This window comes from Sinocyclocheilus grahami, unplaced genomic scaffold, assembly GCF_001515645.1.
Source record: "Sinocyclocheilus grahami isolate Dianchi unplaced genomic scaffold, SAMN03320097.WGS_v1.1 scaffold490.1, whole genome shotgun sequence".
Classification (NCBI taxonomy): domain Eukaryota; kingdom Metazoa; phylum Chordata; class Actinopteri; order Cypriniformes; family Cyprinidae; genus Sinocyclocheilus; species Sinocyclocheilus grahami.
This window is the reverse complement of record NW_015505669.1, coordinates 799,925-825,341: the sequence shown is the minus strand read 5'-3', so window position 1 is coordinate 825,341 and position 25,417 is coordinate 799,925. Positions and strand designations below refer to the sequence as shown.

General features: G+C 37.3%; 1 protein-coding gene across 1 annotated transcript in view; it reads right to left on the bottom strand.

The window, feature by feature from the left end:
• Positions 1–14,795, bottom strand: part of LOC107554029 (protein shisa-9-like) — a 33,514-nt gene extending 18,719 nt beyond the window's left edge. Inside the window, exons 1-2 of the mRNA XM_016236384.1 lie at positions 14,148–14,795; positions 1,293–1,414 (exon numbers count right to left, since the gene is read on the bottom strand). Of these exons, the coding sequence (XP_016091870.1) occupies positions 1,293–1,414; positions 14,148–14,707 (682 nt within the window). The 5' untranslated portion in view covers positions 14,708–14,795. The remainder of the gene's footprint in view (positions 1–1,292; positions 1,415–14,147) is intronic.
• Positions 14,796–25,417: the final 10,622 nt, after the last annotated feature.

The following is a 25,417-nucleotide window of genomic DNA, read 5'->3' as shown; positions in this document are numbered from 1 at the left end:
CTCCACCGGGCTCCCTCGTCCCTCCGGCTCTGCCTTGGTCGGGCGTCGACCCGCCATCGCCTCTGGACTCCTCTCCTCTGTCTGCACCTCGTCGCTCTGTCCTACTGGCTCCGTTGGGCTCCTTCCTCCCGTCAGCTCCACCTTGGTCCTCAGTCGCTCCGCCGCGGATCTCTGGATCTACGCCTCCGCCTTGGTCGCCAGAGCCCTCGGCTCCACCCTGGCCCCCCGGATCCTCGGCATCCCCCTGGCTCGTTGGCTCTCCGCTTCGGGCTCCTCCACCACCTACTCCGCCGCCGTTGGTCGGCCCCCTGGAGTTGGTGGACATTCCTCCTCCATGGCTCCTCCCTCTGTCGGCTCCACCGTGGGCCGCTATTATGGCTGTGGCCTGGGTCCCACCTGGCTCCTCTTCCTGCTCCGGTTCCCTCCTGTCGTCTCCCTGGCTCCTCCCTCCATCGCCACCTCCCTGGACTCTGTTAGCCATCCTCCTCCTGGAAGTCCGTCCTCTGCCGGAACCTCCACCTGTCTGGTCTGCCTGCCAGCCCTTTGCCTTCCTCTGTCATCATCTCACATCCTCTGCTTTGTCCTCCTCCTAGTCCCCCTCCGCCCCTCCCTATGTTTCTACGGTGCGAGGACGCACCTTCCGGGAGGGGGGAGTAATGTAACACTCCTGTGGATTGTTTGTTGTGGTTTCTTCCCCTTTTGTTGGTTTAGCCCGTACAATCATTAGTTAATTACCCTCATTGTGCTCACCTGTCTGCCACTGATTATCCACCCTATATTAGTTCCTGTCTGTCTCAGCTTTGTTTGTCAATTATTGTGAATGTTACCCCGAGTGTGTGTGTCTCATCTTCTTGAATCTGCCTTGTTGTGTCTACATTAAATATCTTTATTGGTATCCTTGTCGTCCTCGTCGTCCTGCCTGCCTCCACACCATGACCATGACAGTCCCATTAAGATTAGATTTGCTCAGGGGCACAGTTGTAATAGCTCAAGGATTTCAGGATTCACAACTACAACCATTTAGTTACCAGCCATTAATTCTCTATGAGGAAACTCATGCACTTCATTTAATTATTTTGTTTTGTATTTGTTTATTTATTTGCTATTAACAAGAGCAGAAAGAAGTGAGCAGCTGTGAGCCAGTGATTCAGAGTGTGCGTTGACATGCAATGCTGTGTGAGCAGACATGTACAAAGGTGATGCATCCATAAATCTAGAATATATATATATAGCAATTTTTTTTTCTTTATTATGTTTGTATGTGGGGAAAACTGCAGAGTAAGTGATCTCACCACTGCGGCTGCGAAGCATCCTGGCAGAGATACCATTTGCTCCGATAGATGTTGTGCTGCTCAGAGGTCCATCCACAGGACTCAACTCCCCACCTGGCTGCTTCAGCAACTCCTGCAGAGTCCTGTGAGGAGACAAGAATAATCATTTACCCAACCATTATTTCGGTCCCACTTTATATTAAGTGGCCCTAATACCTGTGTACTTACATAGTAACTAGATGTGTACATAGTATGTAACCACAGTGTAAGTACACATTGGTACATAGTATCTACAGCTGTAATGTTTGTGTAACTACACATATGTAACAACCCACCGAATGGTATGTGTAAATATAAATGTGTAACAGGACATTGGTAACAACACTTTTTTGGTAATGAAAGTACAAATGTGTAACAGGACTAAGAGCACTTTTTGGTAAAGAAAGTGTTACACTTTATATTAAATAAACAATTGGTTTATAACAATGTGGTAACAATTTATTTTAAGGACTTATTAGCAGGCATATTGGTTGTTTATTGGTATTTATAAACCACATATTAATGCCTTATTCTGCATGAGCATATTTTATATCCCTTAAACCTACCCCATACCGAAATCTAACTACTAACTTACTAAGTATTTATAAGGTGTAACTACACATATGTAACAACCCACCGAATGGTATGTGTAAATATAAATGTGTAACAGGACATTGGTAACAACACTTTTTTGGTAATGAAAGTACAAATGTGTAACAGGACTAAGAGCACTTTTTGGTAAAGAAAGTGTTACACTTTATATTAAATAAACAATTGGTTTATAACAATGTGGTAACAATTTATTTTAAGGACATATTTTTGCTATTAACTAGTTGCTTATTAGCAGGCATATTGGTTGTTTATTGGTATTTATAAACCACATATTAATGCCTTATTCTGCATGAGCATATTTTATATCCCTTAAACCTACCCCATACCGAAATCTAACTACTAACTTACAGCAGTGAATATGTGTTCCCTATTCTAATGTGTTACCAGCTATGTATAAGTCTTTACTGTCACTTTTGATCAATTTAATGTGTCCTTGCTGAATAAAAGTATTGATTTCTTTAGGAAAAAGCTAAATCTATACTGAAAGAAATGCAGAGAAATGTTCTATTATTTATTAAAATTGTATTGTTTCTTCTTATAAGACAGTGTAACAGGAAATTAGAGAGAGATGGAAGAAGAAGATTAGGACATGACACAGACTGGGTTCAAATTCGTGTTATGAACAAGTGCACTACCATCTGCATCACACGGTCTGACAGAAATATTACATTTTGAAGTTTTATGTTCTAATCCCATATAATAGGTCGGATCAGAAAATGACACTAACTGGATTTGATCTCAGGTTGCTGACATACTGTCATAGGGCACTTCATCAGAGCAGTGTACATCCCATACATTTTGTTGAAAAGAATAAGGATTTGTAGCTATGGCTGTGTATATCAGTGCATCATTAGTGATGTGGAGCTTTAAGCCCTTAGGCTGACAATCAGCATACTGTCATATTTTATCAATACAGTCATTTAGTATCAGCTGGCAGTCAATGAATTCACACTCAATATATTCTCTGTGTGTACACTGGATGTACTGTATATCCATTACACTGGTCACATTAGAAAAAAAAATATGTTTAAGCAGTTAACAACTCTTGGCATCCACAGGACTGCCTGTTTTTGAGGGCCGTGCTGCTTACTCTTGTCCAAGAGTTCACAAACCCGTCCCTGCATCCCTGGGTCCTCCTGGGTGATGTGTTCTTCAAATCCTTGACACTCCATTATTGCTCTATTTCCTACAGCCTCCACTTGTATCCCTGGTGAGGTCTCTAATTCTGTCCAACACCCTTTAACCAACAAGGGACTGTGATGAGATCTAATGTGATTGTCAAGCACAAGCGCACTGGCCCTTGGCCGGCCGATGCCAATGGCAGTAGGCCACTGTGGCCTAAGAAAAACAACACATCAGAAAGGCATGAGAATATATTCTCCCTGGTGATGACGTTTTTCATGGAGGTCAGAAGAGGCATCCGCAGTGGAGCAGAGAAATGGATTGCAATTATACCGGATGGCAGCAGCCAATCCTGTGCTGTCTCCGTTTGCATCCCACCCTAGTGCTTTTGGAATTCTCTTGAGGAAAGTAAAACTAAACTCAATGTAGATTATAAACATCATCTGTTTGTTCTAGATTTCTCAGGGGAGCTCACACCTATTGTGTACTCACACCTATTGTGACTTGAGATACAGTAAAGGGGAGGAAATGGAATAGAAATGGTAGTGCTGTATGGTGGCTGTAGGAATTGAAGTTCTATCTTTTAATTAATAGAACCAATCAGGTTTGTTACTTTAGATTCTTACTTGTTAAAAATGTTCTGTGTTTCAACAAGAAACTTTGCATTTGCTTACAAAAGTTTTGCATTCCCCTGAGAAATCTGCACTTGCTTCCAAAACATTCTCAGAATTTTGAGGAAATGCAAAACAATTGAATTATAAGTTTTCCTCCCATACCATATTTTTTCCATGTCCCTTTAGAGACTCCGTAGAAATAATAATAATGATAATAATGCAACTGAAATGGGATAGCTTAGCAACTTAAAATGACTTTTATTAACTTGTTTGTTTGTTGATAACATATAAAATATTATTGAAACATTATCTTGACAAATACTTAAATGGGTCTTTACCCATTCAAGTAGATAGGAACTGTATCTCTACTCTATTTATAGAAAGGAAAAATAAAAATGCTGTAACTGTTTGTGTATTATATACATAGAAATAGCTGACTTGACTGTCAAGTGAACTGACTCGCCTTGAAGGGACTTCTGAGAGCATTGTTAGTTTCCGTGTTAATCAGTATGTAAGGCTTCCTTTTATATTTTTCTTAAAGTCTGTCTCTCTTATCAAGCAAATGTGACAGTTGCTTTTTTTTATTAAGTCCATTGTGTTTACCGGCTAATGCTTTCATCTTGTAAGGGGATAACAACCTATAATCTCTAGTTGGTTGTTTCCAGTAATGTTGATATGATTGTGCTCATTGAGGGTGACTTTGAGGATGTGCCATGCTTATGCTCAGACGGGTGACTCAATCCTGACTCCCGCTGCCCTGATGTCTCACTCACATACACTGAGTTTGAGTTGCAGAGCGTGACACATTTATTTCGCCCACAACAAAAAATACAGAACAGGGTCTAGGAGACAGTGAGACCTGAAAACAAGGGCATCCTGGGATAGCACTGCTGAGTACTTCCTTGGGTTTCAGATATACCGTGTCCTGGCAGCCAGCCATGGGTCAAAAGCAATGCTATCTGACATGATTGTTCAATCACAATAGGGCCAATTTGTATTGTCTTCTTTCTCACTCCATCACTAAATTATTCTATATGGTGCATTTTTATTTCTTACAAACTGCCCGAGGGTTTGCTTAATAAAGAAGCAAACAACTAGTTAATGTGTTTTTGTCATGAATCCGGTCCCTGCTGTTCCTCCCACTCACCAAAGAGGTCTGTAGCACCTTCTCACCCCGGACTCCATTTCCCAGAATCCCCTCACCAGGAACTGATTACATGCTGACCTGTTGCCCAGTTGACAGACTATTTAAGCTGAACTATACACACACATTGCGAAGTATTGTTTAGCATTGCGGACATTACTGAGTGTTTCCCTTGATTACCTTGACTTGTTCTTTGCCTAGTCTTGCCTTGCCTGTGTTTTTGATCTTGGACTGAATTCTTGCGATCTGTGATCGTTTGCTGCCCGCCCTGACCATTGCCTGTTTTCAGATTACTCTTTTGTCTCACCCTGGATGTTGCTGCTTGCCATTGTTTGACCCTGCCTGTTCCGACTATGTTCAATGAAATAAAGCCTGCATTTGGATCCCCAACTCCGTAGTCACACTCTCGTCCGTTACAGTTTTTTGTCCAGATGACCTTAATGGTCTGTTTAAAGTCCCCATGAAATCAAAATTAAAGTTTTTTGGGTGTTAGTATCAATATGTTAGTCTTAAGGTTATCTTTAAGGCAGTGTGCTCCAAAACGTGACAAAATTCGCATTTAGAAGATTGAAGAGCATTCAAAGCTTTTAGTTCCTCACTTCCGCCAAAACGGCTCAACGATTTTTTTTTATGTCGCCTCGCTCTCTAGAAGCCGAAGCGCCCGCCCCCTACACTATAAATAGACGCTGAAGCTGCGGCTGAGATCGGTCGCTTGTTCACAGTGTAGTATTTCCTGTACAGTGAAAGGCACGTAGTGTACAATGTAGGCGATAGGGAACGATTCAGACAGTGTAAATATGCTTTCGATTGGGGCAAATGAAGTCTGGTTTCACGTTGTTTCACGTGAACCGCGGCAGCACACACAGTCTGATCCTGACTTTGGCTTCGGTCCAGAGACGCGATCGCTCGGAGCAGATCATATGCGCGAGTCGGCATATATTAAGCACTTTTAAAACTACACAGCCTCAGCATGATTATGATCACTATTTTGTTTTACTAAGAGTTTCATATTGATTCTAGGGGGTAATCTAATTAGACTGTGGCTGTCAAATGCAGCTTTACCGAGCTCAACGGCTCTGACCCGTGCAGATATAAACAAAACGCTATTGGCTAATTTTAAAAGGGGGCGGGGCTGCTCGATGTGTCCCGCCCTGTCTTCCTGTTTCAGTTGAAATGACATCACCACATAGAATAACGCTGCGTGTTTCAAGGCACTTCAGGGGACCTTTAAAGGCCAGATATTGGTGGTAAGTTGTTTTCTACTCAAAGTTTTCATACTACACCAATGTGCAAGCATTCAAATTTGTTTGGCTTTGTTATTTCACTTCTTTTGCATGCGTACAGTAGATGTCAGTAAAACGATGGGAGCCTAATGAGGTTCATCCTTTTAATAAAGATGTGATGGCTAAACTAACACAAATTACAGAGCTATGTTTGATTCAAATGTATAATTAGTATGATTGTCTCATTTAATTGTAATTATCATTACTACATAATTTATTGCAGTTGTAGTGCAGTCACATTTCCTCTGTGCAGTTGCGTTTTGTGTGGAACGAGATTCTGGATCTTTGGATCTGTGTTGAGTGATTTTATCAGCAATTATTCATAGGGTGCCATATGTAATTATATTGCAGAAGGAAGAGCTTCGCCTTGCTTAATGCTATGTAGAAACGAATTACTCTTGTAATGTGTAACCCGCAGATAACCAGTTAGTCAAATTCACATTATGCTATCCCAATAAGCCCTCATGTCATTTACTTAATGTGCACAGATTCATATGAAATCATTTGCACACTATTCGTATTATACTTACAGCAGAAGTAGGCATATTTTAAATTTGCAGCAAAAGTTTGATGAATTATTTCATGTTTGTTTAAAATCATTGTTACCATGGTAAAACATTTTTGCTCTTTATTTTAAACAACTTTTAGGGCATGGTCAAATCTTTTTGCTGCCAAAGCATTAAAAACATTATTTTAAATTTGCAGCAAAAGTTTGATGAATTATTTCATGTTTGTTTTAAATCATTGTTACCATGGTAAAACATTTTTGCTCTTTATTTTAAGCAACTTTTAGGGCATGGTCAAATCTTTTTGCTGCCAAAGCATTAAAAACATTATTCATAATATAGTGTTTGTGTGTGTGTGTGTGTGTATATATATATATCAAGTTTTATTTTATTTTAATTGATCAAATAAAATAAAAAATTAGAAATGTACTCAAACAGAAAATAAGTTAATAAAATGACTAAAATTAAAATGGAAATAAATTACATCTAAATAGAAATTAGCACATAACAAAATTACTGAAACTTAAACTAAAATTAAAGTTAAAACTGAAAATATAAAAATGTAAGCTAATTCAGAATATTTATAAATACTATACTAGTATATAAATAATACTACAGTAACACTAAATTCAATACATTCTAAATAAAAGTGTGAGTGTGTTATATATATGATATATATAATATGAGAATTAAACAATTAGTAGTATTAAACATAATGATATTATATACAATAATAAATTTTACAAAATTCACTACACAAATTTTTCTAAGCATTTTATATTTGTTGTCATTTTCCGGTAGTTGATCCTGTCCTGCTTTTTGCCCTTTTGTCATCCTCTCTCTTTCTTTGCTTCTCAAGTGTTTCTTGTCCTGTCCTCTTACTATAAACAACTAGCACTAGGCGACCCTTCCTTGTGATTTTTCAACTCTTACAATGAATATAGTCTGTTATGTCTGCATATGATGTAAAAGTCAGAAAGTTTTGTATTAGATCATCATGTCAAGTTCAGCGGTCTGCACAAATCCCTTTCAGCCGGAGGGCAAACACACGGCTAGAGAAAAACCCAAAGAGAGAGGTAATGAATAGTAGGGCTACACGATTATGAATGCATTATTCTTTTGAAATTGTAATTGCGATTATTAATTACGATTATCACAAGTTACACTGATGATGTTAAACCATTGTTTAAAGCAACTGCATGCCATATTTTTATATGAAAATAAACAAGCTGAAAGCACTCTAAATGATAAACTTGTATTGCTTTTCTGTAGTATTAAGCCTCAAATGTCAACTATACATTGGATTGGTTTATTCTTTAAATAAAAAAGGTAAAATATGCATGGTATTTAGGCATGGGCCGATTACCGGTTTCAATGTATACCGCGATTTGAAAATGTCACGTTTTCAAAACCGCTAATATTATACCGATGCGCTGTTTTTCATGTCTCCTCAAAGACTGAAAGTGTAGGAATCCCTCAGGTTGGGTGCAGTGTAGAGTAACACCATGTTGGTGCGAGCGAGCGATCAGTCACGTGTGTGTGTAGGATGGTCGAATTTAAGGAGCTCTGGAACTCACGCGATCGGCAACCGGACGTTTTTTGTCTTATTGCAAACAACTCGTCTCTTTTCTGGGCTTGCACAAACTGCGTTGCAATGCAATCGTTTTCCAAAATGTAATTTATGTGAAAATATGAAGTCTGTAAATTCCTATTAACACAGACCAGAGACGCTGAAGATGGACGCACAGAGAAAAATACTGTAGCAGGCAGATCACTTACTGTTCATGATGCACGAACTATTGGAAGAAAATCCTCAATATTGATTTGGGGGTTTATATTAATGTGTTTCTGAGGGGAACTGACTGTCTTCAGAAAAGTTTAACGTTACGTGGTATTTTCTTTTCGTCTCGTCTCTGTATAGTTCATATTAAAGCAGTGTTTCAGCGCAGAGCTGCTTTTTTAACAGCGGTAACCAAGGAAACGCAATTGTTACCAGTAGAAATCTAATTCCTGATATCAAGAATTAACATTTTAACTAGTAAAAATTTAATTGTTGATATCAAGAATTCATATCCTGAGAATGAATAAAAGTCAAAACGGCTTGCCATACACCTCCTGCTGTCAGAGAGTGAATCTGTGTCTCATTCAGAGCTTCTACTGTTTGCTTCATTCAGGCATGTAGTATAATTTCACAAAGCTAGTCAGAACATTACATTCTGTTTTTGCTTCAAATTGGGTTATTATTAAATCAAATTATATATGTGAAATTATATAACTAAATGATATGAAATGATATAAATCATATGTATATGAATTATATAACTAAAATTAAATAACTGTAGGCTAATTACAGATTTAGGTTAAATAAAGATGTCAGTCTTTTAGGAAACAAATCAAAGAAAAAATAAACAAATTCTACTGTTCCTAATATTCTGTATGTTGCTCAAAAACAAAATATATTGTGTTCAGCGGGAAAAAGGTATTTTTTTTTGTTTTTTTACTCAGTCACACAAAAATAACACGTTTTAGAGCTGTAACGACAATTCCGTGATACCGTGAAACCGAAGGTTATCATACCGTCATAATATCATACCGGCCCGTGCGTAATGGTATTATAATGTTATACTACAACTAAAATTAAAACAATGGAAAAAAACCTTAAGATACCTATAGAAAGAAAAAAAAACACATTAAGCATGCAGAATAACATAAGTGGACTTTGAACAATTAATTTGCCGCTTTGAATGATTATGTAATTGTTGCATCCGTAATTGTAATCGCGATTAGAAATTCAATTAATTGTGCTGCCCTAATGAGTAGTCTTGTCAGAGAGCATAGACTCTCATGTTAACCTTAGAAGAACAGGAGGGCCTTGAAGTCACGATGGAGATGAGAGAGAGGTTGGGGGCCAGCAGGATGCAAATGTCAGTGCACACCCACTAAGACTCAACCATGCGGGAGAGACGTCTCCAGAATCTGAGCCACAAAGACACACTTGTACATACGCATTAACACACAAACACACAGCGCACAGCCATGAGCAGCCACATCTCATTCATGTCAAATGAGTTCAGACAGTTTAGAGCCACAGGAAAGACACAGGTTCAAATCTGACAAACAAGCTCAGGAATATATGAAGGAGGAGAGGGGGGATTTAGGAGAACTATAGTATGCTTAATATTGTGGTCACTCTTTATTCTGTCCTTCTTTCCTACCCTCTTTCAAAAAAAGTAAACCTGAATTCATATTTATCTGGAGGTTTTAATGAAGACTCACAACCTATAAATGTTTTCGGAAATATACAGAGGTTCATATACAGATCCCTGTCATTGAATTTCCTTTTTATTTTAGTCTTGAATGTTATTTATCTTTTTGTTATTCTGCGGTATCCAGTGCAGCGACATCAAAAACATATTAAAACATACAGCCTCCAAAGGGTATGCAAGTAGACCCAGATTCAATTAAAAACGCAACTGTACTTGACAGCCAGTAATCAATTTGAAAAGACCTTTGGGCTTTGACGTTTTGATAGCTACCAGTGTTGGGGAAAGTTACTTTTAAAAGTAATGCATTACAATATTGTGTTACTCCTTAAAAAAGTAACTAATTACATTACTTAGTTACATTTTATGGAAAGTAATGCGTTACATTACTTTCGCATTACTTTTCAAATATGAGCAGGGCTTGATTTATAGCAAATGTAAAAGCTCTTTCACACCAAAAAGTGTAATGAATAAACCTCAGGCTGAAGGAAAAGTAAATTCACGTCTGTACAGTAGAACGCAGGAGAAGAAACACTCTTCAGCAATAAAAAAACAATGAAGCACAATTGAAAGTCATTTTTGCTTTTTAGTATGGTTGAACTGGATCATCAAAGGTCAGCAGCAAAGACATTGGTTAATAAAATGGGATTAGACACATTTGTGTTATTTAACATATTTAATTATTGCAGGTTTGCGTCATATTCTGAGTTTGCATTTCACTGTTTTAATTCATTTTGATGAATACTAAATCTGTTTTTTGTGAGTGGGGTGAATTAAAGGGGTCATATGATGTTGCTAAAAATAACATTATTTTGTGTATTTGGTGTAATGAAATGTGTTTATGTGGTTTAAGTTTCAAAAAACACATTATTTTCCACATACTGTACATTATTGTTTCTCCTCTATGCCCCGCCTTTCTGAAACGTGTTGATTTTTACAAAGCTCATCGGTCTGAAAAGCGAGGTGTGCTCTGATTGGCCAGCTATCCAGTGCGTTGTGGTTGGCCGAATGCCTCAAGCGTGTGACGGAAATGTTACGCCCCCTACCATATTGTGATGCCTTGTCCCGGCCGGAGCGACAAGACAAAAACATTAAAACTCATTATAAACGAGGCATTTGTTGCATCCAGTGGGGACATAATTATGGATTATAATGACTTATACTGTCTTTTTACGCGTTGCATTGCATCGCGCCGCATAAACATAAAACCATGTCTGCATTTGTGATCAGAGAAATAACAAATTACGAACACTACTCTACACTGCATTTTATCTACAATAATCATACAACCTAATTATCAATGTAACACTTTATGGGGTAAGTTGCATTCAAAATCCAGTTGACTAAAAAAAATAATAATTCTGTGCCAGATCCAGAAGGTCTCATGTTATATACATGTGATACCTCAAAGATTTCAGCCGCTCGGGGCACCCATATGGTTGAGCACCCTGCCCCGCATGAGAATAATTTTCTTTAACTGTAGATGGGATATTGTATGGTACAGAATCTTGCCTTTGGCCGCAGCATCCTGTTTAAGATGTGATCTGAATCATAGATTTCGGTATCACTGCTGTAATCCTCAGTGAATTATGTTTCACATAATCATGACTCACATTCTGTGTTGTCTATATTATTCTGTCCCTATTTTATGTCCATCATTGTTCAGCAATGACAAACTTTTTAATGAATATAGGCCATTCCTTTGCTTACATGACAAAACTATGACTACAAAGATGGAGTGTTTAAGTTCAGCTTGACAGATAAAACCTGCTTTCCTCTTCCCTGTTTGGCTTAAGTTGGAGAGTTCTGAGGAATATGATACACTGGTGTAGCATTTAAATATTAAGACATGACTGGAAGTGGAAGTGGGAAATTATTTAGGAGCCCAATTCAATATCAATTCGATATCTGGGCAAAATGTTTTCTTTTTAATGGTGTGAATGGAAGTGCATAAACTAGTTCTCTAGAGCTGCGAAGTCTAGCAGTCGCCTCAAAAAGAGTCGGTTTAATCTTAAAGCAGTGTTAATCTTTGCAGAACTCTTAATCTTGTAAGAAGAGTTAATCTGGTGTGCAGTGTTCAGCGTGTGGGAAATGCTTTTGGAGAGGTGTTAACCTCGGAAAAGTGCTAATCTTCGGATGAGTATTTTCGTCCTCCAAATTTGTTCATCTCGATAGGGTTGTTTGCATTATTGGGTCATTTCTTGTGTAAAATGGGGTTACGGCAGAACGCTGGGAGAATTATACATTCTCGGTATTTTGTTATATTGCTCATGACAGGTATTTTGATATTCAGAAAGAGATTTTGAATATTTAGAACGATGAGAACAAAAGGTTCAATTTGACGTTTGGAGGGAAAGGAACAGAGATGCAGAACTGGTAACTGAGACATAAGAAAGAAATATTCAAGTTGGATGGGGTTAGCTTTTTAATGCCTTGATGCCATGAATATTAAAATAACCTTAGGACAACACTCTAAACATTTTCTTCCACTCTTTTTGTCTCTAGTACAGGTGATTGCTAAATTCAGAAGAGCAGCATGCATATTAATGGCTTTAGTCTTGGCTGGATGCTGTTACTTGGTCTTTGGTTTGCTACTGTATGTGATACAGATGTAAAAGCTGGCCAAAATATCCTTGACCAAAATAGCTTTGGTTAACCAACACACTCTGAACGCACTATTAGCACCTTAAACATAAAAAGTGCATTGAATCTTCTTTAGCTCTGTTCCAAAACCTAGTGAGCTGTCTTACCTAGACAGCAATTTAAGACATAGGTCTGTTTCTAGTGCAAAGGCTTTTCCAAAAACGGTAGGCAGCATACTTATGTCGCTTTAAGATGCTTTCTTTAACCCAAAATCTAAGACAACCTTACATTTTTAATTTGAAGAGAAGTCAGCCCTTGTGAAAATGAAGTACGCATAATTGTGTTAAATGTGCACTTGTAGTGTACTTCAAATCTTACAAGCATGTTTTTTTAAAACTCTGCATACAGATAATATTAATGAAATAAAAGTGTACTTAAAGAGAGTACACTTACATGACTGTGTTAAGTGCACTTTGTAAGAATGCTAAATTAAAAGTTTTACTTTAAAGCAGGGGTCTCCAAACTCGGTCCTGCAGAGTTTATGTCCAACTTGCCTCAACACACCTACCTGGAAGTTTCTAGTATACCTAGAAAGACCTAGATTAGCTGGTTCAGGTATGTTTAATTAGGGTTGGAGCTAAACTCTGCAGGACACTGGCCCTACAGGACCGAGTTTGGAGACCCCTGCTTTAAAGTATTTTGATGTGTTATCTAAAGGTGTGTTCACAACATGTTGAAATTACTTTAATTACAAGAAGTAAAATGCATTCATGTCCTCGTAGAACTCGCAATTACAGCAAGTAAATTGAGACTTTTCTGAGAGCTCCTACTTGTTCTACGTGACCGCTGTAGCACCTGACCACTTCAGATTAATTTAGGCATTGATAGTGGTGCTATAGAAATGCATAATTCCCAGTACAAGGACGTGAACAGCTCCAAACAGAAAGTCACGTATTTTAATCTCGAGCCTATGGTAATTACGGTAATTACAGCATAACATGCTAAAGCACTTAAAGTATACTTTTTACTTGATGTTTTTAACTGTAGTGTGTTATTTGATGTTACATTTTGTTTAAATTTAGTACATTTAGTTTAAATGCTTAATCATTACAAGTGTAATTACAAATACCGGTACATTTAAATACATGACATAAATGTTTCAACACAATGATTAAAGTATATTTTAAAGTATAGTTTACCATAAATGCTTGTCAGTCACTTCAAATGCTTGCCACTTCAGTGATATTTCAGGGTAATTATGACTTTATATAAAGATGTTCTTAAGTCCTACTTAAGTGGTTCGAAAATACTTTCAACTAATAGCATTTAATATAAATTCAAGCTATAAAACATTTTTGTTGAATTCTAAATAACATGCAGTTAAACATTGAGTTTGCATGTATATACTTTTAAAATATATTTCCGTAATAAGTACTTTTTTAAACAGTATGCTACAGTGTAATTCCTTTTGACAAGGGGATGTATTGTGAAAATGTCCAAGATGGTGGTCGAGCAAAGTGAAATATCAAATTATGAATAAATAAAAAGTATTAAACGACTATTTTACCTAATATTTATGAGTGTTTCATATTTTTATAGTATTGTGCGTTTCATGTGTGGAGCATTATTTGCTGGCTATGAAGTTTTGTGAAGTTCCATTTTAGTTTTCCATTTTGGCAGCTCAATAGATTTGAGCTCATTTCTACTCACCTGGAGTTACTGAGGTCGTTCTGGCCTCCACGGCTCTTCTCCAGCCCCAGTTTGGTGAAGATTCCCACCAGGACCATGATGGCCACCACACCACAGATGATGTACACAATCATGTGAGTCCGATCCCGCTCATGGTCTGGCTGTACCTCAGTGTTGGTGGCCACAGGTTTTCCAGTGTTGGCCCAAATTGGAGTATCATAGTTGGAGCAGGAGGTCTGATCCAGTCGCTGCTGACGGAACTGACAGCAGAACCGGTAGAAACAGGTGCCGCAACAGTACAAGAAGATACCTGCATTACAATTAAAGGGAGGGTCCCACTGACCCATGACATCATAGTAACCCCGGCAGCGGGTGCCAGTGGACGGCACAGTATCCTCCTCCACCTCTGCAGGTGGGGTCAAAGTTGGAGGCCCCTCTGATGTCACAGAAATCAACAAAGGATCTATAGTCTGATTGGCTGTTTGGATGTCCATATCAGTAGAAGTCTCATCCTGTGCTTTAGCAGCCCGTCCCACAATGGCAGTGAGCAGAAGATGTAGTAAAAAACTATTTCCAGCCATGTTTCACCCGACACACTGCGCCCAATGATTTACCTCACTTTGAGAATGAAGATACCTAAGCATAAATGTTAAAAGAAGAACTCTAGAAAGCGCTGAATGACTTTCACTCAATTACAGCTACGGTCAAAAAAAGGTCTAAAAGATTTATTTTTTATGGATTTAAAAATATTCTATTTTTTTTTAAAAAGTTTAAAATGAGTTATTTGTATTTATAATGAGTATTGAATATGCAATGAATAAAAACATGCATTTTACCAAAATATAATACTGTTTAAGCACTTTAACAGTTTTGAAAAAAAAAAGTTTTTTTCACTTACAACATTACCTTTTGTCCTTTGAGAGAGAAAATAAATACTTGGACATTTGCTTTCTTGCCCTGGTCCTTTCCAGATATGCATCTCATTTTAGGTTTCCAATCACTGTTCAACACTTGTTCTCCGTGCTCATCAATAGTAAAACTTTCTTTTCAGTTTCCTTTTCACTTCCGTAAACAACTATTTACAGTAATTTGCCATAAAAATCCTTTCCTGAGGAAAGAGTGAACCCACAGACAGGTGTTTTAATCCACAGCGATCCACTCAGAGTGCTGTCTCTGAGCTTTGTGAAGGGCAACAGTTCAGGATTCAAATTAAAACTCCTCCCTTCTGTTCACAGCATATCAGAGAGAGAGAAAGAAAGAGAGAGAAATTGAGGTGGGGGGCATATTTTCCATCCAGCTGCTTCAGAGAGGATGTTACTGAAGAGCTTAGATCACAGACGTTTATAGATACTGAAAAATGTACACAATAAAATACTTTTGTTTGCATTTATATCTAATTGAGAGTGAAATAGAACATGCAAAAAAGGGTAAGAAATATTCTCATTGGCCAGCCATCTCTATCATGATTTGAGGTTCAAGTTGTGTATCATTATTTTCTAACTGTGTCAGCTGGTTCTGCAGCAGTAACATCTCACCGTTAATAATGTTCATTTGAACAGTGTGTTCTGGATGTTGCAACCATCCCATCAGCAGAGACTAGATTATGGCTTGTAAGGGTTTTTTCATGACTAATTCTTGGTTAACTTAAAATTTGATTAATGTTTTTTTTTATGTGTTTAGAGAGAAAAAGGTGACTATGAAAGATACTTCCATTCAAAAGTTTGGGCTCAGTAATTTTTATTATTATTATTATTTTATTCTGCAAAAGAAGTATTTAATGCAGATTAAAATTATAATTAGAAAAAGTGATGAAACGGTTTCCACAAAAATATTAAGCAGTACAGCTGTTTTCAAAATTTATAATAACAAGAAGTGTTTTGTGAGCACCAAAACAGCATATTAAAATGAAATAAAAAAAGGGAAAATTCATCTTTGCAATCACAGGAATAAATTACATTTTGAAATTGTAAAATGATTTCACAATGTTACAGTTTTTACTGTATTTTTAACTAAATAAATGCAGCCTTGGTAAGCATAAGAGTCTTCTTTCAAAAATGTTTCAAAATTTCGAACATGTACATGAAATATGCAAATAAAAAATTTTCTTGTATTAATTTAGTAATTAGTTTTGAAGTTTTAATTAAAATTGTTCATTTACCATAAATTGTAATGTAAATACATAGCTTTGGTTGCTTGTAATGTGTACTGTTTTGTCTTCAACTTGAAAACTGTGTGAACATCAAACAGACCTGGAACATGAATTTACATTTGATTTGTTTTGATGCCAACGTCCTCTTGAAGTGTCCCCCACCCCCTGTCCATCAGCACATCAGTATTCACCATGTCTTATAACCATTTCTCTGCAATGTTGTATGAACTAAACAGATATTTTATGCAAAAGCAGAAAATGTCCAAACTGTTCAATGTCAAAATATCAATGATTAAACCAACTATATCTTTTACAAGGTTATTGCAGTTTTTCTGCAGTCCTTTTCCATTCTTCACGTACAGTGCGGTTGTGATGGGCTCTGAGGGGACTTGTGTCTTTGATCAGCTCTCTATGCAGGGTTAAGATGTGGCAAACATAACCTGGAGTTCTGAAGAGAGGAAGGAGGACAGGATGAATAAGGCATCTCACAGATCTCTTTGGTCCTCTCAAACTAATTCTCACTCTCTTCTCTTTTTTCAATCGATATCTCCTACTCTGCCCTTTTTGTCTCTCCTTTTTGAGAACGCAAAGCATCTTGATGACTTTAAAGTCAAAATACTTAAAATAAACCATAAAATTTATATTAAACATGTTGTCCTACTTTCTTCTCGATCATTAAAAGCATTCTTTGTGACTGTCTGTTTGCCTCGTCACTCAGGCTCCTCTGTTTCATATCTAGGTCCACCTGGATTTTTTTTTTCTGCACTGATTTTTATAAGTAAATCTGTAGAATGACAGCAAAAACATTTTAAATTAAACTACTACACTACACACTTACTGATAGATAAAGGCGTTAGCAGATTAGTCAAAGTGTTTAATAAATGAACACAAGGGGTGTATGAAAACTTGGGAGAGTTGAAATACAGCGCATGAGTCATGTGGACAAATTCTTTTGATACTTTGATCATGCTTTTCTGATGCAAAAACATCTTAGGCTGGTTTGCTGGTCTTATCTAGTCTCCCAGCCTGGTCAAACAGGTCTGATGGATGGTTTTAAAAGGGTTTTCAGTTTCAGCAATGTGTCAAAGACAATAGAACCCAATAATATTAGTGATGCTGTCTATGATGGATGCAGCATGGTGCAATAAAATTCCAGAACGTAAACTGATTGTCTGATATATTTCTGATGTACTCCAAGCGTTCACGCTACTTCTGACATGAAGCACAAATAGATTTTCAAAGGTTGTTTTGTTGTGTCCAGTGTAGACAGCCTCAAGCTGTTGCGGTGCGACATGACAACAGACACGTCCAGTGTAGACACATTGTTAGTCCTTATTCATTGCAATCCTTTTGTGATTGACAGATGAAAGAAAGTCATACAGGTTTGGAATGACACGAGGAAGTGATGACAGAATTTCGATTTTTGGGTGGACTATCCCTGCTTGTGGGAGCTTTCTTCATTTGTAGGAATGAATATGAGGGTGATGATATTGAATCTGAATAATCCCCCCAATATAATATGTATCCTGAGTCAGAATCTGAAGCTGTAGTGCCTTTGGCTCTCAGGATGGAAGATAAATGTGTCCTCTCACCAAAATACGTTGAACTCTGTGTATCTGTGTGTGTGTGTGTGTGTGTGTGTGTGTGTGTGTGTGTGTGTGTGTGCATATTTTATCATGGCCTTTATTCATTCACTTTAGGGATTCTTTGAATCTCATTTTTCTCTATGTAACAAGGTCAGCATTTTACTTGTAAATCGTTTATAGTTGCTCTTGTTTTGTGGTCACATGTTACATTCATCTTCGTCAAATATTAACTATTTTTTGTCAACAAATGAAGCCTCTGATCAATGTTCTGATCAAAAAGCCTCAGGGCCTCCCTTTTTATTTCTAAACTTTCTCAGTATTTTTTTGTTATTTATTAGCCTGACTGTCATTCTCTCCTTTTTTGTAAAAGTATGAAAGACTGCAGTGCAGTTTTTCTGTGCTTGAAATGAATGCTGTCAAATGCAAGGTCTTGGATGGATTTGCTGAAGCGTGAAATATAGCCTTGACAGTCCTGATATAGAGAGGTATTAACAGATATACAGCACTCTCGTCTCTATATATTTAATTATAAGATGGAGAATATTATGCAGTTTCTCTACTGAAACAAAATGAAAGGAATATGAAATCAGGCTATTTAACAGAATTGAAGCAATGCAGAAGTGGATGTATTGTTAGAAAGGGTAACGGCTGTGTAGTTTCCTGATTTGTAACCAAGACAGCATTTTATTTTGAAGTTTTTGTTGTTACTTTTGTTGTAAAATAAAAATGTAAGGAAACATTGTATTTTAAGGTGACGTTATTACAATGTAATTACACAAATAAGTGCGGAGTCATATTAATTAACTACATGTTCTTCGTGTACCAGGGTTACTTGTAATTATGCATAATCCTCTGTTATTATAGATGGTACATGTAACATGCCACCTTAAAGTGTTGCCACATGTAAGTTGGTAAAAGTGGCGTAGCTGCTAAGAACACAGCATTGTGATCATATTCAGGTGTTTGTTTATTTATATATTTTTGGGCCGTACTTATGAGTCCCAAAGGGCATGACATTTTAGAAGGAAAGGTTTTGCTAAATCCCATGAATAATAAAGCAAATTACAACCCTACATTCTTGTACTATTTTCTGCTTAAGATAAAAGAGCTTTGATGGTAGCCTAATTTAATCACTGTTTTATATAGGCTCATTAATAATATATATATTTTAAATAATTGGTTAATGAAACTTTATATTTTAGGATGGTAACACTTTACAGTATCCTTGTTACATGTGTGGCGGGAGGAGCAAACGACAGACACAGTGGGTGCGGCGTCCAGCCTCGGAGAGGCTTTTATTTAATAAACATAAAATGTCCAAAATGGAGAATAAAGTGTCCAAAGGGGAAGGAGTGTCCAAAATAAATGGGGGATCTGGTGTCCTCTTTGTGTGGGGAAATCGCCAAGGGAGGGCAGTGTTCGGAAAGGAGGGGTTCAGGTAAGGGGCGAAGTCTGACAAAATGTCCCTGTGAGGGTACTACCCCAGTGAAAAGCTTACCTTTAAATTACCTTTAAAATTAGTGTACCATAAGTATAAAATGTGCCAAGCTCTATCAAGAATGCTGTCTCAATGTCAAGTCAAGTAGTGGCAGCCCTGTAGATAATGTTTAACAAAATTAAAAGCAAAATACAGGACTATGCAATGTCATATAGATTAGACAAAGAGAATTTCCCTTTTTTCCCTACAGTCCCAAATTAGCACAACATCCACTGCTTTTGGGCTAACTGCTAATGTACAGTATTGACCATCAGTCAGTGCTGCCACTGCTGAATGGTCTACATCCAAATGCAAGTAGTATCACCAAACACATGCTGCACGTGAACGTGAATCGGTGGGCCATCGCTACTCTTCCATTCAGTACTTATGTCCTGATGTTACAAAGGCAAAGGAAAAGAGGAAAAATAGAGACAAATAGAGAAAGTTAGAAACAGAGAGAATAGAAACATAACTAATAGAGCTTTTCCACTGCGTGGTACGACTCGGCTCAGTACGGCACGGTTCGGCTCGGGCCGGTTTGCGTTTCCACTGCAGTTCAGTACCGCTTTAGAGTGGACGGGATTATTCACATGTCGTTATAGTTGTGCTACCACGACTCCTAAAAAAAAATTTCATTCCACGTCGCCCCATCAAGCTCTCGCTGGATCCGCTCCTCTGCTATCAACGAGAGGAACGTCTGTTCTTCCACAACAGACAACATAACTTTTTGGTTGTTAAAAAAAAGGTGCGCTCATTCAAAACAGTTGCGTTCGATCCTTCGCTGGCTGTGCTGATTTAAATCTATCGGTTCTTTTGTGTTTGTGTCTCAAGTTCAGTGACGCAGGTAGTGACGATTCTCTCCGGTCAATTCGTGATCAGCAGAGTTTACACGTCACGTTTTGGTACCAGGTACTGTAACCAGTGGAAAACCCCCCAAAAGTGAGCCGTACCGAGCCCTACTATGCAGTGGAAAAGCGCCATAAGTGAAAGATGACCCTAGTGTGCCCACACAGAGCATAGCTGGTCATGAGACTGCCAGGACTTGCAGCAAAACTGGCAGTCTTCAGATAATAAGGTCTACAGAAATAAAAATAAAGTGCTACTGCAATGCCTAAAGGTAATTTATGTTTGGTATGAATATGAAAATGTTGGTATAGAGCAGGGGTAGGCAAGTTTGGTCCTAGTGAGCCGCAGTCCTGCAGAGTTCAGCTCCAACCCTGAAAACAAACCTCACCTGCCTATAGCCTTAGTAATCCTGAAGACATTGATTAGCTTGTTCAGGTGTGTTTGATTAGGGTTGGAGCTGAACTCTGCAGGACTGCGGCTCTCTAGGACCGAACTTGCCTACCCCTGGTATAGAGTAACGCTGAGTTGTGTTTTGTAGTGTATTTTAATGCCTTTGTTCCCGAGAGGGAGAGAGAAAGAAAGAAAGAAATAATTTTCTGTACAAACATTTTTTGATGATTAAACCTGTCCCTGCCCTTTCATGACTATAAAACCTCTGGTGAATTGTGTGTATTTTAATGTCTCATAAACAGTCAGGTCTGTTTGAGGTCTCTGTAGACTCTCTGTCAAACTTGACCTTTACCAAGTGAAAAGAGATGCAAATAGCCAGTCACTCCACTGTGCTGAGTTCTTTATTATTGTAAATTGGTTTAGAAGCACCTGGATCCTTTGAGAATACCTGCCACTCATATCAGAATTTCAATAATATGATTTACTCACTCTTTTTACTTACTCCTTGCAACGTCCTAGGTTTAGTTTCTTTTAACCTACACTTTGATGGGTCTAAAATCCTAGTATCGTTTCACAAACAGGATGATTATAGCAAACTACGGGATTAGTTTCACAATTGATGCACTTGCATCAGCAAGTTTATTTTAGCCTTGGCCTGAAAGCAGATAATGTTTAAAATATCCAGTGGAATGAATATATTGAAGACACGTGGGATTTCTATGCTAGAGGACTCTTCTTTTTTTCCCTGCAGTTTAAGAACTAGATTAAAGCAGCACAAAGATTGTAAGGTTTAAAGGTTTTCAAACTTTTAAAGGAAAATATTGAGTCATTTTTATCTCCCAGTTTGGAAAATGTGCATCTTAAGCGCATTAGACGGGGGTGGTAGTGAATTTGATTGAATTGTCTATTTCGTCATCTCTCTAAATTCAGCTTTACACCGGCTCATCATTTCAGTGATGTGAGATCCTGAACTTTTCTCTCTCTCTCTCTCTCTTTTCTTTTTTTTTCAACATTTTTTATCCTCTCTAACTCCCCAAACGTTCTTTTACTTCCCCATCCAGTAAAAATTGAGAATTTTTTTATTTATAAAAATTTAAATTTAAATGTAAATAAATAAATAATATTAATATTAGTAATAATAATATAAAAGATAAATAAAAATGCTAAATTTGTGATGAAATTTGAATGAATAGCAACCATGGTAGTGATCATCTAATATTACTCCACATATAATTTTTAATTGTGCAAGCTTCTGAAAATTGACACTACAAAATGACTTAAAAATATATTACTTTGGAACTATTATTAATAATAAGTTTTAGTGTTATTATTATGAATTTTTACTACTTATTTAATCAATACTAAATAAGTAAATATTTATGAAAATGTAAAATCAGATTGATTAATTTCAAATCTTTAAAAGTATTACATCAATCCTAGTGTTGATATTAATGTTGAATGAGTCAATGTAGTTTAGTCATTGTAGCTACACACGTTAAAGAATTAAGAGAGGTGAGACTTGAGTTGCATGTAAGGAAGACTGAGGCAGGTTTGAGAGCCTTAAAAGGTATTTTTTCCACAGATCCGTATAATTCTGACAAGTGCTTTAGCTCTGATTTTTCAGCATTCTCAGAGTAGAGTGTGTATGAAGCATGAACAGCATGCATGTCTGCTGTCTCTATATGATATACAGTACATATATGTGTACATGTTAATGTCTGAAGGACATTTATCTTGGTTGGTAGAAGGATTAAGTACATTTTTGGATTTGTGAAGTCTTATGGAAAATTTGCTGAGGCATAAACTGCTCACTTTTCATAATCTTGATCTTAAAGTAATTCCTCTAATTATACACATGCAGTGATTTCAGATGTAAAGTGCAGCTGTATGTTTTTCCACAGCATGCACTGAATATCATCTAGCATCAGATGATACTAAAGGACATTTTGTAACCGGCAGCTGGATTAGTTAATTTAAATTAGGAAAGGCTATGTTTGTGATATTGTCTGTGTTTTTGCGTTCCAGACAGGCTGTCGGTCTGTAAAGTAGCCTAGTTGTGGCTTTTTCAGTGACTCTTTCTGTTGGTTACCTTGTTGCACTAGTAGGTGATGACAAGTGTTATTACGAGCGAGTCATTGAATCATTCATTTAATCAATTTGTTCAAAAACACTGATTGATTCAGAAATGAAACACCAGTGTATGTTGCTTTGATACATGCAACATATGCTTTTGGATTTGTTTGAAACAACTTTTGATAGTGGAGCAAAAATAGAATAATATTGCATATAAACTGTTAGTTTCTCAATATTCTATTCCCATCGTCAAGTCAAGTCAAGTCTGCTTTATTGTCAATTCTTCCACATGTACAGCACATACACACAGAGAATTGAAATTGCGTTACTCTCAGACCCTTGGGTGCATACAGATAACATAAATACAGATTAAATACAAAATACAAAATACAACTATACAAATATACAAATAAGGTAAAATGTAAAATATATATATATAAAGCACAAGGCATATGGCAGATAGAGTGCAAACCAGTGAAGTAAACAACAGTGCAGATATAGATATAGTGATTGTAGTGCAAAAAAAATGTATTTGTAGTGCAAAAGAGCTTATTCAGACTGAATAAGCTCTTCTGAACCTGTGAAAAAGTTTCTCTTCCTGATTCATCACCTAGAGCAGTGGTTCTCAACCTTTTTTTCCACCGGGCTGCACTATGGTCCAAGTGCAAGTCTTGCGGGCCGCACGCATATCATTTAGGCCTACATATTACGTCAGCAATACAAACCAACCTGATTTATAATATTATAGCCTAAGATGCTTCAAAAGGTTCTTCAAGCGATGCCATAGAAGAACCATTTTTGGTTCCACAAAGAACCATTCAGTCAAAGGTTCTTTAAAGAACCATCTCTTTCTTACCTTTTTGTAATCTGAAGAACCTTCTTTCGCCACAAAGAACCTTTTGTGAAACAGAAAGGTTCTTCAGATGTTAAAGGTTCTTTATGGAACCATTTAGACAAAAAGGTTCTTCTATGGCATCGTGAAGAACCTTTATTTTTAAGAGTGTAGTTCAGACGCGGGCAGGGCCACGGGCCTGTTTTAGGCTTCTCCTTATTTTTATATTTTAGACATCCATCAATTAGTGATGAAAAAAGATTGCAGCGCTGCTGTAAACAACACGAGACTGTCAAGAGCGGCTCGACGGTGTTTAGTGTCCCGCAGCAGCAGCATGTATGGAGTGTGCCCTCAGCGCAGCTGAAGAGTTCTGTGTTCAAATGCACGCAATAGGCTCAAGCTTGCCGCAAAGCACCGGCAAAAGTAATTACCATAAATGCGTCAGGGGGAAACAGTAAGGAGATATTTGAATTATTTACTAATAAACTAGTGTTTTCTGAGTCGGTGTCGCAAGGATGAAGTTTTCGACTCGCCATTTCTTCATTAGACGCGCCTTTAGAGAGAAGTAAATCTTTACGGATTATGATCATAATGAAAGAGTTTTTGTTTTTGATTTGTTTTATTTCGTTAAGTAGTAATTTAAAGCTTTCTATAGATATATTTATCATGTCTGTGAGGCATCTATTCGCTGAGTTTCGGTTCATTTTTGTGAAGTAGAAAGCGCATCATGTTTGATTTCTTTATTTTATGAAAGCACAATGTTTTGTTGATATTGTGAGTGCACACAAATAAAAGTAGACCATTTACAGTTACGAATGATGCATTACTCTTACCTTTATGAGCAAAAATGACGGCGTATCCACTGAAAAAAATGCAAGTGATCGCGCTGGCGTCTCTCTGTCCTGCAAAGCGCGCTTCAGCTTCCACTCTCTGCGCAAACTACTGGATACAGCGCACATTTATCTAGGTTTAACGTCTGAACATTGTTATATGCTTGAACTGTTTTATGTCTATAGATTTTATTTTAGTCAAGTCGTGGTGATTTGAGAAGGCTAAATTGATCAAACATATGCTTACTGTCTGCCGCTGGCAGCTAGGTCGTTACTTTAAATGCGTAACGTTAATTAGGCTATGTGAGTACTGCTCATGTCTGAAAGTAATTAGGCTATAGCTTATATTTATTTAGTACATTTTTAAATGAATGTAAAAACTAAAATGAATTGTAAAACTGAAAGTATTTTTTTTATTATTGTGTTCAGCACGGTGGGCCGCATTTGAATTCGTGAAGGGCCGCGGGTTGAGAACCGCTGACCTAGAGGCTTGTTGCAGTGGTCTTTGGGGAAAGAAATGTGAGACATGAACTCTCTCAGGAGTATAAAAGTAACAATAACTCCTTAAAAATATCCCCACACTCAGTTGCTCTCAGCTTCATTAAGCCTGAGTGAGATACAATAAAAGAAATAGTTTACCCAAAAATAAAAATGTGCCATCCAAAATGTAGATGAGTTTGTTTGTTTGTTTATTGGAACAGATTTGAAGTCATTTAGCATTACAGCACTTGCTCACCAATGAATCCTTTGCAGTGAATGTGCACCGTCAGAATGAGAGTTCAAACAGCTGATAAAAACATCATAATAATCCACAAGTAATCCACATGACTCCAGTCCATCAATAAACCTCTTGTGAAGTGAAAAGGTGCAAACAAATCCATCAAGACATTTTTTTTTTTACTTCAAACCATTTCTGCCAGCTAAAACACGTGTCCTCTAAGGAGTAAATATAATGCCACATATATATGCATAGTCCTCTACCCATAATATTGTTGTTTCCAGTGAAAAAGTTGTCTTGTCTGAATCAGGAGAGAAATATGCACAGATCAATTACCAGATTTTAATATGAGAGGGCACCAGAGAATGGAGTTTTTCACTGGGGAAAGTT